The 14,701-nt window shown below is 29.4% G+C and overlaps 1 protein-coding gene across 8 annotated transcripts; it reads left to right on the forward strand.

Moving 5' to 3' along the window:
* The first annotated feature begins 1,000 nt into the window (after nucleotides 1–1,000).
* On the forward strand, nucleotides 1,001–13,578 carry asb14a (ankyrin repeat and SOCS box containing 14a). 8 transcript variants are annotated; one of them, XM_051913311.1, is made up of 12 exons: nucleotides 1,001–1,191; nucleotides 3,183–3,311; nucleotides 5,035–5,238; nucleotides 5,410–5,587; nucleotides 5,674–5,726; nucleotides 7,486–7,617; nucleotides 7,701–7,859; nucleotides 7,948–8,211; nucleotides 9,635–9,806; nucleotides 11,032–11,575; nucleotides 11,659–11,812; nucleotides 13,049–13,578. In XM_051913311.1, the coding sequence occupies exons 4-12, from the start codon at nucleotides 5,457–5,459 to the stop codon at nucleotides 13,225–13,227; spliced, it is 1,788 nt and encodes a 595-aa protein (XP_051769271.1). In that variant the 5' UTR covers nucleotides 1,001–1,191; nucleotides 3,183–3,311; nucleotides 5,035–5,238; nucleotides 5,410–5,456; the 3' UTR covers nucleotides 13,228–13,578. The 8 variants fall into 8 exon arrangements, with proteins under 8 accessions (XP_051769271.1, XP_051769272.1, XP_051769270.1 ...); XM_051913312.1 differs by lacking the exon at nucleotides 1,001–1,191 and adding an exon at nucleotides 2,906–3,071 and having other exon boundaries at nucleotides 5,386–5,587; XM_051913310.1 differs by lacking the exon at nucleotides 1,001–1,191 and adding an exon at nucleotides 2,906–3,071.
* Nucleotides 13,579–14,701: the final 1,123 nt, after the last annotated feature.

Raw genomic sequence — 14,701 nt, forward strand, 5'->3', positions numbered from 1 at the left:
GAAAGTGCAAATTGCAATAATATCCTCTCGAGGCACTAAAAATACCACCTAGAGTCTCTTAGGAAAAGCTTTCCTGTCCACATGTGCAGCGGTCTGGATGTGAAGCTGGCCTGTTTGTCTGTGATTGGTCCCAGAATCCAGACGGCTCCTGGCCTCAAAATCACATCCAGACCATCACTAGTTTCATAACTGGTAAACCATGTGGGACTAAAACACATTTGTGACTCAAAATGCTATGAATCTGACTGCTCTGTTTGTACTCAGAGACATGTTCACTGGTTCATATAATGCATTTGGTCGGATTTCTAAAAGCAGACAGGTGTGGATTGGATCATGCATAATGTGTTTTAAAAGTTGGGAGGAAATGATGTGGAAGAGACACACAGTAAACACTGAATGTGCCTCGCCAATACAGACACTAGATCAGGACAAGCTTACATTTCTAAAGAACTCGAATTTGATTGTAGTTGCCAACTAATTAGTTGTTAGTGTGAATTATTTCGCTGACGGTCCATTAAACACCTTGTAAGCTCCTTGCATTGCCGTTAGACAGATCCGGCTGGTGTTTCGGATACACTAATGTCAGGTTTTACCCATCTGAGCAGTATTTCATCTTTTAAGCTGTATGATTTCAGGAGCAGCTGTTATTGTTTCTGGAACATTAGCCATCCAAGTGCACATGGGTGTAAAACGGGAACGGTCCGCTCCGGTGCCTTCATCTGCACTACACCAATAACATTGATTTTCTGACTGAATGCATATGTAACCCAACTGTATATCAGAGCGGATTTGATTTTTCTCTTTAATATAATAAGAGATTCCACACTCAAGCCCCTTATTCATGTAAGTTTATGCCTTTTCCCCACATTTGCCCAAATCTTGGAAAAATAATAGCTGCACTATTTGTCTGTATTCCTTCAGATCACTAACCCTAGAAATAGTGGCTCTTGACCTGAGGTAACCCCATCCAGTTGAGTGTTTTTGCAGCAGTGGTTGTCGTGTTCAGTGTCTCAGCCGGCGGCTCGTGTTCAGTGTCTGCTCTCTCTCGCTCTCTGCAGGTGATGTTAATATAACAGACGGCTTTGGCGGAGCAGACGTCCCGCTGCACCTGAGACTGATGCGTTCACAGGCTCTGAGATCTACACCGTTAGAAGACGCCACAGTTTCTGGAAACGAGAGAGAAGCGGATTGGTATTACTATGTTTACAGCTTTCCTGTGCTGTGTGTTTGGCTGTACAAGAGACGGTTAGCAAGCCAAAATGAGTGAAAAGACTCCAACATTTTATTTTATTTTAGTTTTGTCTAGTTCAGTGGTTCTCAACCACATTACTGGAGGCCCACCAACACTGCACATTTTGCATGTCTCCTTAATTAAACACACCTGATTAGGGTTATCAGCTCATTAGTAGTGACTCAAAGATCTAAAATGGGTGTGTCAGACAAAGGAGACATGCAAAATGTGCAGTGTTGGTGGGCCTCCAGGAATGTGGTTGAGAACCACTGGTCTAGTTTGTCTTTCATATATAGTTCACAGATGCTTTAAATTTAAACTGTTTAATCTATTTCTTATTTTATCAAAAAATGCTTATTAAAAATGCAAAATAATCATATTTATTTCTAAAATAACTCACAAAATTAAACAACAACATAACGAGATTAGCAGGCTGTTTAGAAATCAGTGAAAGGAAGGACTCCAAAATTTCTTTATTTCATTTTATTATTTTATTTTGTTTCATTTTATTTTATTATTTATTTGTTTATTTAGTTCTGTCTTTCCTATGTACAGTTTATAGCTGTTTTAATTTTTAATTTTTATTTTTTTTGCATAAAATTGGATTTAAACAATGCAAAATAATCATAATTTTTTCTGAGATAACTCGCCAAACATGCAACGTAAAGAAAGTTTTTATTCCTTTATTTCATATTATTATTATTATTATTTTATTTTGTTTCATTTTATTTTTTTTTTTTTTTATTTAGTTTAGTCCGTCTTTCCAATATACAGTTTATAGCTGTTTTAATTTTTTTTTAACTATTTAATCTTATTTTAACAAAACTTTTTTTTGCAAAAAATTGGATATAAAAAATGCAAAATAATCATATTTTTTTCTGAGATAACTCACCAAACATGCAACGTAAAGAAAATGTTATTTTATTTCTTTATTTCATATTATTATTATTTTATTTTGTTTCATTTTATTTTATTTTATTTTTTATTTAGTTTAGTCTGTCTTTCCTATGTACAGTTTATAGCTTTTTTTAAACTATTTAATCTCTTATTTTATTTTAACAAAACTTTTTTTTTGCATAAAATTGGATTTTAAAAAATGCAAAATAATAATTTTTTTCTGAGATAATAACTCACCAAACATGCAACGTAAAGAGATTAGCAAGCAAGGAAAAGACTCCAAAATTTTATTTTATTTTATTTTTGTTTAATCTATCTTTCCTATATATATATATTTTACATGCTTTATTTTTTTTAACTATTTAGTCTCTTATGTTATTTTATTAAAACATTTTTACATAAAATTGGATTAAAAGTGCAAAATAATCATATATATATTAGTTTTGAGATAATATCTTGCTAAATTAAACATGCAATTTAAAGTTATTAGCAAGTTTGGAAATCAGTGAAAGGAAAAGATGCTATCCAAAATGCTATTTTATTTGTTTGTTTTATTTTAATTATATATATATATATATATATATATATATATATATATATATAGTCTGTGTTTCCTTTTAATTTACATTTGCTAATTTTATCAATCACATTTTGTAATAAATCTACATTAAATTGAATTAAATGCTAAATAATTGAATTTAATTAGGCCAAACTCCAAGCCTTATTAATGAACATTCACACCTCATGTTACACAGTTGCTCGTTGTGATTGATTAAGTGAATCAGGGCAGGTTTATTGATCTCTGAGCGGCTGCTTTTAAATCTAGCCTGAGATTCACTCCATTACAGTCTTCCCTGAACAATCACACGATTCATTAATACAATCAATATCATTTATATATAGATAAACCTTGAGAAGTCTTGTGTGAGATGCACTAATGGAGGTGCTTTCAAAACTACTGTTATATTACGTTACATGCATGTTATTATACTTTTTTTTTTTTAAAAGTCTTAAAATATAGCACACAAATCTGATGCTTGTTTGTTCTTCACAGACATGATACAAGATTCAGCCGAGACATTCTCAAAGGAGATTATAGGCCGAGACAAACCTCCTTCCAAAAGAGGAATGAAACGGCACAAAATAAGAGGATTCTGGGCAGATTAGGACAGGAACACATAAGGTGAGATATGAAGTGATGAAATATGTTTTGTCAGATTGGTGTCAAGCCGGTCCTGGCCTAGAATCAACCTGGAACATAATTGCTTCATCTCTGAGCGTTTGATTCTTCTTAACCCAAAACCTGAAGTTCTGTGTGTGTTGAAGCAGCATTTGTGTGTGTTTGATGTTTCACATATGCAACAATAATGTATTACATTTCTCATTGGACTTCCAAAAGTTATTTTTTTATATATATACATACATTTGGATTAAAAATGCAAAACAGTCTTATTTATTTCTGTGATATTTCTCTAAATTAAACATGCAACATAATGCATATTGCATAATTTGTAATCGTAGGCAGTATTCTGGTATTCTATTCCGCACAGATAGAATCTGAATCAGTGCAAACCTATTGAACGTCGCCATCTAGTGTTCAGACGCATGATGTAATTATTATGCTCTCTCAAATGTGGTTTCCTCTTGATCAGATCATCCATTAAACATTAAAATATCACACTCATCTTCGGTGTATGGCACGACAGCCCAATATGCATAACGCATCAGGCAACAATGATGCCATGGCCAAAAATGAGGGCATCATGGTACATTTTATGCTGCAGATGTTTTTAAACTGGATTCCAGGGACCGCAAGGGAGAGCTAAGGGGTCACTGGAAAAGTTTAGCAGTGTAAAAATAAACAAATAAAAATAAGATTTAACTAAATAAATTAAATAAAAAAAATAAAATAAATTTAATTTAAATTATTAAATTTGATAAAAAAAATATTTAAATAAAAAATAAATAACTACATAAAAATAATAAAAATAAATAAAAATAAGATTAAACAAACTAAATACATAAATTAGATTAAAATAAAAATGATTAAAATAAATTTAATTTAAATTAATACATTTGATTAAAATATAAATTTAATTTAAATTAATACATTTGATAAGAAATGATTTAAATAAAAATAAATAACTACATAAACCAAAAATATTAAAATAAATAAAAATAAGATTAAACAAACTAAAATAAGAAATTAATTAAAATAAATTTGATTTAGATTTATACATTTGATTAAAATAAAATAATTTTACAAAAATGATTTAAATAAAAAATAAAAAACTACAAAAATAAAATAGATAAAAATAAGATTAAACAAACAAAATAAATAATTTAATAAATAAATTAGATTAAAATATAAATTTAATTTAAATTAATACATTTGATAAAAAATTATTTAAATAAAAATAAATAACTACATAAATAAAAAATATTAAAATAAATAAAAATAAGATTAAACAAGCTAAATAAATAAATTATATTAAAATAAAATAATTAAAATAAATGAATACATTTTATTAAAATAAAAATAAAATCAAACTTATTTAAATAAAAATTAATAACTACATAAAAATGATTAAAATAAATAAAATTGTATTTAAATAAATAAATAAAGTAAATAAATTTGATAAAACCAAATAAATAAAACTTGATTTAAATAAATGTTAAAATGAATAAATAAAAATATACAATATTTATTTTATTAAAATATTATGATTAAAATAAATAAAATTAGATTTAAATAAATAATACATTTATACATTTGATTCAAATATGTTGATAAATAAATAAATGAAATACATCTAACAGTACAGTACAGTGAATAGAAAAAAATGCTATAATGAATAAATATTTTACACAGTCTTTATACATGAAAACTGCCTTTTAAATTTTAGGATTGGGGTCCTGTGCATGAGGATGATCATATTTGGGGGTCCGTGGCGTCTGAAAGATTGAAAAGCCCTGCGCTAAAGTGTTCCTCTGTGTCGCATGATCAGGTATTTATAGAAGATCTCTGACCTAAATAACCTGCAGTCAATGCCATGCCCCCCCAAACCTACAGAGGACCAAACAACAACAACACTGGCTGACAGAAGAAGGTAACGTAAAAATGCAATTCCTAACAATGTGGGAAAAGTGACATTTTAAGCTCTTGTAAGTGTGTATGTGCAGCTAAAGAGGGTTTGAAAACAAAACATTGATTTGCTCATGCTCAGTTTTAGACTTGCACGTGGTGTTATTTACAGTTTTAATCACATGGGCTGTACCAGGTTCTCAGGAGATCTGCCTCATTATTAACATCCACCAAGACAGTGTCATGGATTTGGAAACATCCAGAGGGCTTTTTGGTGACGATGATGTGGCGACTCAACTCATGATCGAACAGAGTCTCCTGCAGCGCCACAAGCAATCCCAGATCAAGAGCTCTGTGTCTGGTGACGCCCGCAGGTCAGAGACACGTCCGGCTGTCGGTCAGTTCAGATTCACTGATGCTGCTGATATCCCAATGAAATGTGCTGCATTTGTGTCTGCAGGATCATTCAGATCAGCCCTGAGAGAGAGAAGATATTCAATGCAATAAAACATGGTATGAATCAATAACACATCCAGGTTATATTTCACCCCAAAATCAAAATAAAAAGAATAGAAAAGAAATTGTATGTTACATAACTATTTTTTTGTTTGTTTTGAGATTGTAACAGTATTTGCATGCCAAATACCATTGAATTTATTTTAGTTAAAAAAAATATTTCAATATATATATATATATATATATATATATATATATATATATATATATATATATATATAAAATTGATTAAAATAAAATTTTATTTAAATAAATAATACATTGATACATTTAATTAAAATAAATTGATTAAAATAAATAACATTTGATTTAAATAATTTTTTATAACTACATAAATAAAAACATTTAATTAAAATTTTGATTTAAATAAAATAAATACATTTGTAAAATGAAATAAATAAGTAAAACCCGACTTAAATAAAGATAGACCATTAAGATTTTTTTTGTGACAATATTTTCATGCCAAATACTGTTTTACTTATTTTATACTTACATTGTTATTTCTTGTGCATATATATATATATATATATCTTTCTAAAGCTACTTTTTGTAATGTATATTTGATGTTTTTCTCATTTAACACAATTATGACTTTAAATTATCTTTTGGGTAATTTTAAAAAATATTAAAATAAATAAAAATAAGATTAAACAAGCTAAATAAATAAATTATATTGAAATAAAATAATTAAAATAAAATAATTTAATAAATACATTTTATTAAAATAAAAATAAAATCAAACTTATTTAAATAAAAATTAATAACTACATAAAAATAATTAAAATAAATACAATTGTATTTAAATAAATAAATAAATAAAGTAAATAAATTTGATAAAACCAAATAAATAAAACTTGATTTAAATAAATGTAAAAATGAATAAATAAAAATTTACAATATTTATTTTATAAAAATATTATGATTAAAATAAATAAAATTAGATTTAAATAAATAATACATTTATACATTTGATTCAAATATGTTGATAAATAAATAAATGAAATACATCTAACAGTACAGTACAGTGAATAGAAAAAATGCTATAATAAATAAATATTTTACACAGTCTTTATACATGAAAACTGCCTTTTAAATTTTAGGATTGGGGTCCTGTGCATTATAATTTTTCAGCTGAATTTGATGTGCAATAAATTTGCAATTAATTAGATTAATTAATCGGCACATCGTGTAATTAATTAGATTAAAAATTTGAATCGCTTGACATATATACACACCCACACACACACACACACACACAGGTATAATTTTTTTATTTAAATCAGATGAAATCAAAGCAGTACAACAGATACTTCCATAACAACAAGTTTTTTTAATGAGATATGTACTTAATTGTCATAATCATAATATCAGTTAAACAAAATATATTCATCTTAATATTCCAAAATGGTCCTAGGTTTTTTTTTTCTTTGAGAACATAATATTTAATAATAATAATATTGTGCCAAATAATATAATAATAATATTTTATAATACATAATTAATAATAATAATATTTATTATTTATTTGTTTGTTAGTGATATATGACCAAAGCATCTTCGTGTCGAGTTTCACCTGAATATATTATTGAATACAATTATTATCATCACATTTAAACAGTAAATGTAATTTCTCTGCTGAAAATACTTCATTAATTTCATGCTGTGCAGGTTTATGGTAGTTAGTGTTGGTTTGGTGCTAGTCTAGCAGTTCACCTTCTGGCATGAGCTTGATGTCTTTCTGTTGATGGTTTATCAGGTGATGAAAACGCCCTCCGTAAGCTGGCTGTCCATCAGCATGCCTTCTCTGAAGAGGACGACACAGGCTTTGTGCCCTTACACGAGGCCGCCATACAGAACAACCAAAACATCCTCCAGATCACATTCACGGGTTTGTCGTGAGGATGCTCATTGTTTCTCATGTGTTTTACTCATATCAGGACAGGAGTAACTGTGATTTCATCTGTTCAACAGCCTCTCCTGAGGATGCAAAGCACAGAAAGACTCACCGGGGAATGACCGCTCTCTTCTTAGCTGTGGAAAAAGGTCTTTTGGACAACGCTTGTTTCCTGCTGGACAACGGCAGCAGTCCAGACAGCCTGGATAAAGAAGAAGACTCGCCTCTCGTTGTAGGTCAGAAAAGCCCCTTGTTCTTCAATTGGAGTTGTGAAAATATATATATATATATATATATATATATATATATATCTTTTATATCCAGATCTTTTTATTCCCACAGCTATAAGAAATAACCACTACGACATGACAAAGCTTCTGCTCAACTTCAGCGCCAGAGTTAACCAGGAGGGGGCGCACCGCAGGACCGCCCTGCATGAAGCCGCTCGACTGGGCCTGACGGATTTCGTGGATCTGCTGTTGAAGTACGGAGCTCATCCTGACGCCAGAAGCTCCTACGGCCTGACCCCGTTAGCATTAGCTGCACAGGCGGGACACCTGGAGATCATTCGAATGCTTCTCCGGAGAGGTCAGGAGTGAACTAGGGTGCAGCCCGGGGTTATTAGAGTTCACTAAAAACTAAAACCATAATTAAAAAAAAAAAATGAAATTAATAAAAACTGTATAGACATATAAAAAATAATAAAAACACGACAAAATTACTAGAACTAAAATTAAAACGAAGCTGGAAAATCTAAAAATAAAACTAGTCTAAAATATTAATAAAAACAATAACAGTGTCTTAATGATACTAAAATAACACATAAAATATTATTGTAATTATATGATGTATTGTGTTTGTCTAAAAACTTTGGCTCTGTTTCTGTGCTTTGAAAAGCAATGTTTGGCATTTACTTGAAATAAATAAATGTTAACTGAAATAAAATTAAAAAAATATTTTAAAATATGTAAACTTTTTTATTTCACCTACTTGCAACATTTCTCATTTTTATTTACTTTAACTTGACATACTAAAATAACTAAAAATTACAAAAAAACCTCTAACTAAAAACTAACTAAAACCAAAATTAAGATGTTTATTTTATTTCACACATGTTGTGAATTTAAAGAATAATAAATAAACAGATAAAGTCTAATAAAATAAACATTAAATGTGTATTTTGGATGTTTTCTTTCTATTAGTCTGAAAAAAAAAAAAGACAAAATAGACCAGTGCATGAAAAAATAAGCATTTTGCAAAAATATGCATATTTCCAAATATGCATGCTAAATAAAATCTATATTCTTTATTTGTGTTAAAAATGTTGTATTGTTGCAATTACATATCAGGATACTTTTTGGAAACTTGCTGATTTTGTTATATCTTTCAAACTTAATGAATCTAATCTGTATTTTAAAACTTTATATTTAATTTCTTTGCATGGAACATCAAATTAACAGATAATAACAACATTGATTTTATGAAATTATTATTCCACACTGTTAATACCCCAGTGAGAACCACCCACAATCAAAAACCTACAACTTCCCATGAAGGAAAAAAAAGAAAAAGAAAGAAAAGAAAAAAACAACACCACAGTACTGATATCCTAACAAACATAGCTCTTTAAATTAAAAAAAATGAAAGCCAGCAAGTAATCTAAGAAGGGGCGCCACAGTTTGTCAAAGGTCCTTAAAGAACCAGTGAGGGACAGTCTGATTTTTTGAACACCTCTTTCAGCCATGTATCAAAAGAGACATGTTTCCACTTCAAAAGGATGAGGCGTCTCGCTAATAAAGTAGTAAAGACTAAAGCCTTTTGAACCGGCACTGAAAGGATGTCATCAACTGCCATACCAAAAATGGCCAGAAGTGGATCTGCATCAAGATTTATGGCAAAGGCGTCCCTCAAAGTGTTCAAAAATGTAACTTTTAACAATGCACAATTTTTTCACCCTACAGAACACAGTCATGTAAACCTGTCAATAATAAAAGCGTGTGTTGGTGTTCAGGTGCTGATGTGGAGTCTCAGGCTCAGGATAGCGCGACCATACTGTTTGAGGCGTCTGCTTCAGGAAACCCTGACGTCATATCATTACTGCTGGAGTACGGGGCGGATGCAAACGTCCCCAAACACACGGGACACCTTCCCATCCACAGAGTGGCCCATCGTGGACATGTGAAGTTAGTAACACTCATAAGTCACATATAGGTTTCTTCTATGACTGAATGGATGTAATGAAGCATGGTAAAGCCTTCTGCTTCATATTTTTTATGGAAATCATGATATATTGTTTTTCAGGATTCTTTCAGGTTTTTAATTGAAATATAAATATTTTGCAACATAAATTTCTTTACTGTCATTTTTGATCAATTTAATGTGTCCTTTCGGAATAAAACTGTTATTTACTTTATATATATATATATATATATATATATATATATATATATATATATATTTATTTATATCTTACTAACACCAAACTTTTGAACAGTAGTATTCACTGTAAACCTGAATAAGTTGACAAAACTCAAAAAATTGCCTCAAAATGTTTAAATTAATAAATTCAAAGTTAGCAGAACTGGCAGATTTTTATTTTGTACTCATACAGCGGCTCATGAACCGATCATCTCTTCTTAGTTAATTTATATCATCAAATAAACATGAATGAACCACATTTCAACCTCAGAAAGACATCAGTACACATTTTCAAGTTCAAGTCCACCGACGTTAATCTACTAACTCCCCTGACTGCTTTGTCGGACAAAATGGCGGATTCGGCGTTATGATTGGTTAGATCGCCTGTCACTCAAACTCCAGGCGAAGGGTCAATTAGCATAACAAAACATGAAACACTACTAAATCTCCCACTTAACATTAATCTTGCACAAAAAAACATTATATAACACTTAATTTTAACATTTACTCTCTCTTTCGAATGTCATGGGCAAAGCATGCTGGGAAATAGAAATCCCAGCCCAGGTTCAGTTAAACTCAAGTTTGTCTAAATTAAAATAAATAAGTTCATAAAACTCAAAACAATGAAACAGTTCAGTTTACTTAAAATATATCAGTTCTGTGAACTTGAAAGAAAAAGAAAGTGCTAAATACTCCTAAAAGTTGATTTGACTGAACTAATTTGTTTAATTTAAGTTTGTCCTACTCAAACCAATTAGTTATTTTGAGCGTTAGGGTTTACAGTGCAGTTATTGAACCAAACTGAATCAACACTGAACTGATTTCAACTGAATAATGACTGTTTACTAGTCTTTTTAGAGCTGCTTTACAGCAGAATTGAATTCTGTTTGCATCACTGATCATTACTTTCATGTTTATTACTGTAAAGCTGCTTTGAAACAGTCTGTACTGTATAAATAATGTTGACTTGACTTGAGGTCGTGTGCGCAGGGCTCTGGCTCTCCTGATTCCCGTCACGACGTGGGAGGCGGTGGATGACAGTGGAATCAGTCCTCTTCATTCAGCAGCGGCTGGAGGACACACACAGTGTCTGGAGATGCTGCTGAAAGCTGGTTACGACCCCAACTTCATGCTTCACCCATGGGTGCGGCGCAGCTATGACGACAAGCGTCAGTCTGCGCTGTACTTCGCCGTGTCCAATGACGACATCGCCTCCACCAGAGTTTTACTGGAGGCTGGAGCGATGCCCAACCAGGACCCCGTCAAATGCCTCCAGGTGGCGCTGCGTCTGGGCAACTATGAGCTTATCAACATGTTGCTTCGATATGGAGCCAATGTGAATTACTTCTGCAGGGTGAACACCACTCACTTCCCCTCGGCCTTACAGTACGCTCTGAAGGACGAGGTGGTGCTGCGGATGCTGTGTAACTATGGTTACGATGTGGAGCGATGCTTTGACTGTCCGTACGGAGAGGGATCACATGTGCCTGATGGTTATGAGGGCTGGAGTGACACTGTCATTAAAGACACCCTGGTGACTGATTTCAGAGAGTTTGATTTTGACATTTGATTCAATGTTTTGTACTTGTTTTGAATCCTTTTCTCCTCTCTCTGTAGTTCTGTGAGGTCATATGTGTTTCATGGCTGAAGCACCTCACAGGAAACGTGGTCCGCATCATGCTGGATTACGTAGATCACCTGACCTTTTGCTCCAAACTGAAGGCTGTGCTCATGGAGCAAAAACAGTGGGCTGAAATATGCAAAATTCAAGGTTTGTACAGTAATGTTTACAATAATATATAAAATAGATATATATATTTTTATGTAAATCAGCAATAAAAACATACAATACAAATTATATATATATATATATATATATATATATAATTGTAGTGTAATTATATGTAAATATATATTTATATAATTTATATTGTGTTTTTTTTTTTAAAAGGCTTAAATTAAAATTAACTGGAAAAATCTAGGTTTGTACAATAGCAATTTATATAATAATAATAATAGATATTCATTATATTATACTTTGTATAATATTATTATTATTATATGTTTTTGATATTAATAATAGTAATTATTGTAAATTGTAAAAAAGTGGGCTGAAATCTGTAAAATCAAGGTTTGTACAGTAATATTTTATGTAGTAATAATAATAATAATAATAATGATATGCTATATATATGTTTATATATAATTTGTGTTGTATATGTTTTGTTTTTGTATAGCTGATTTACATAAAAAATGTAATGCATTAAAAATTTGCTTAAAAATGAAAATCTATTGAAAAAATTGAAAAGTTTGTACAATAGCAATTTATATAATAATAATAATAATAGATACTCATATTATTATACTTACAAAAATATTATTATATATTATTGATATTATTGTTATTAATAATAGTAATTACTGTAAATTGTTCACACCTTATTGTATTTGTATATGTGTATTGTAAATGTTGTTTATTGCTTATTTTAAATATAATATAGTTTACAGTATATTTAAAAATATATTTATTGTAATGCATTGAAAATTACTTAAAAATGAAAAATAACTGCTAAATTCAAGGTTTGTACTATCAGAATTTAAATAATAATAAATAGATATTCATTATATTACACTTTATATAATAATACTATTATATATTATTATTATTAATTATAGTAACTACTGTAAATTGTTACTGTAAATACTTGTTTGTATATATTGTATATTTGTATTGTATGTTTTTTACTGCTGATTTAAATTTTAAAAAATATTGTAATACAGTGAAAAATTACTTTAAAATGAAAATCACACTTGAAAATTACACACACACAAAAAACTGCTTAATTGTCATGAAAATGTCAATGCAAAAAAGAATGGGTTTAAAAATAAGCTTCATTTTTCGTATACAAAATATATCAGCCCTTTTCTTTTGACTTGTGTGTGAAACAGATTTTCTCTGCTCATGTCATGTTTTCATATTTGACTAGTTTTGTGTTTGTACTGCCAGAGAACGTGCGCTGTCTGCAGCATCTGTGCCGGCTGAAGATCAGAGCGTGTTTGGGTCGACTGCGCTTGAGAGCTCCGATTTTCATGAGTTTCCTTCCACTGCCGGACCGACTGAAGCAGTACATCCTGTACAGAGAGTATGATCTCTACAGTCAGAAGTGCCAAACACAGAGCAAATGAACCAGAACACACAGCTGTAGCGACACTGGTTATGATTCTCATCACAACTATAATGCACACTATTGACACTCCATGATAGGCGTGTTCTTCAGTATATACATGCATATTAATTAAATATAAACAAAGTCTTAATGATAGTGAACATGTACATTGTTTAAATGAATGAATAAATATATAATAGCCACTGATGCATATTTTATGAAGGAAAGTGGTCTTTTAGAGATCATTTGCTTTTTTAGGAAGCACACCTGTGTAAAAAGCTTTTTTAATCTATTGAGAATTTAAATTTAGGTGGCTAAAGTTTTTATGTGAGATATATTTTAACAGATGAAAATAAATATATTTAACAGATTGTCTCATTACATTGTCTTTTTTTAAAGGTATTTAATTATTTACATATTTCACATCGTGTGTGTGTGTATAATGTATGTGTGTATATATATATATATATATATATATATATATATATATATATATAATGCGTGTGTATTATATATATATATATATATATAAATATACAGTATATAATGTGTGTGTGTATAGTGTATGTATTATATAAATATACAGTTTATAATGTAGATGTATATGTGTGTGTATATATATAATGTATATATGTGTGTGTGTGTGTGTATATAATGTGTGTGTATATATAATGTATATATGTGTGTGTGTGTGTGTGTGTGTATATAATATATATGTGTTTACTATATAAATATACGTATGTGTATATATATATACAGTATACATATATATAATGTGTGTATTATATAAATATACAGTATATAATGTATGTGTGTGTGTGTATATATAGTGTATGTGTGTATTATATAAATATACAGTATATAATGTAAATGTGTGTATATAATGTATATGAGTGTGTATATATATATAATGTATATATGTGTGTGTGTATATATAATGTATATATATATATATATATATGTGTGTGTATATAATATATATGTGTTTACTATATAAATATACGTATGTGTGTGTATATATATACATATACTTACAGTATACATATATATAATGTGTGTATTATATAAATATACAGTATATAATGTATGTGTATATATAGTGTATGTGTGTATTATATAAATATACAGTATATAATGTAAATGTAAATGTGTGTATATAATGTATATGTGTGTGTGTATATATATATATATAATGTATATATGTGTGTGTGTGTGTATATATAATGTATATATATATATATGTGTGTGTGTATATAATATATGTGTTTACTATATAAATATACGTATGTGTATATATATATATATACAGTATACATATATATATACACACACATTTTATATATATGTATGTATATATATACTGCACAATACAAATTCAATAATACAACAAAACGAGAAATAAAGTAAAATAAAAAACATTTTGATAAAGAGAAAAAAAACACTAATAAATGAAATATTTGTCGTGTATACTACTATCATAAACCTTTAAAAGA

The sequence above is a fragment of the Ctenopharyngodon idella genome, chromosome 11, assembly GCF_019924925.1.
Source record: "Ctenopharyngodon idella isolate HZGC_01 chromosome 11, HZGC01, whole genome shotgun sequence".
NCBI classification, from domain to species: domain Eukaryota; kingdom Metazoa; phylum Chordata; class Actinopteri; order Cypriniformes; family Xenocyprididae; genus Ctenopharyngodon; species Ctenopharyngodon idella.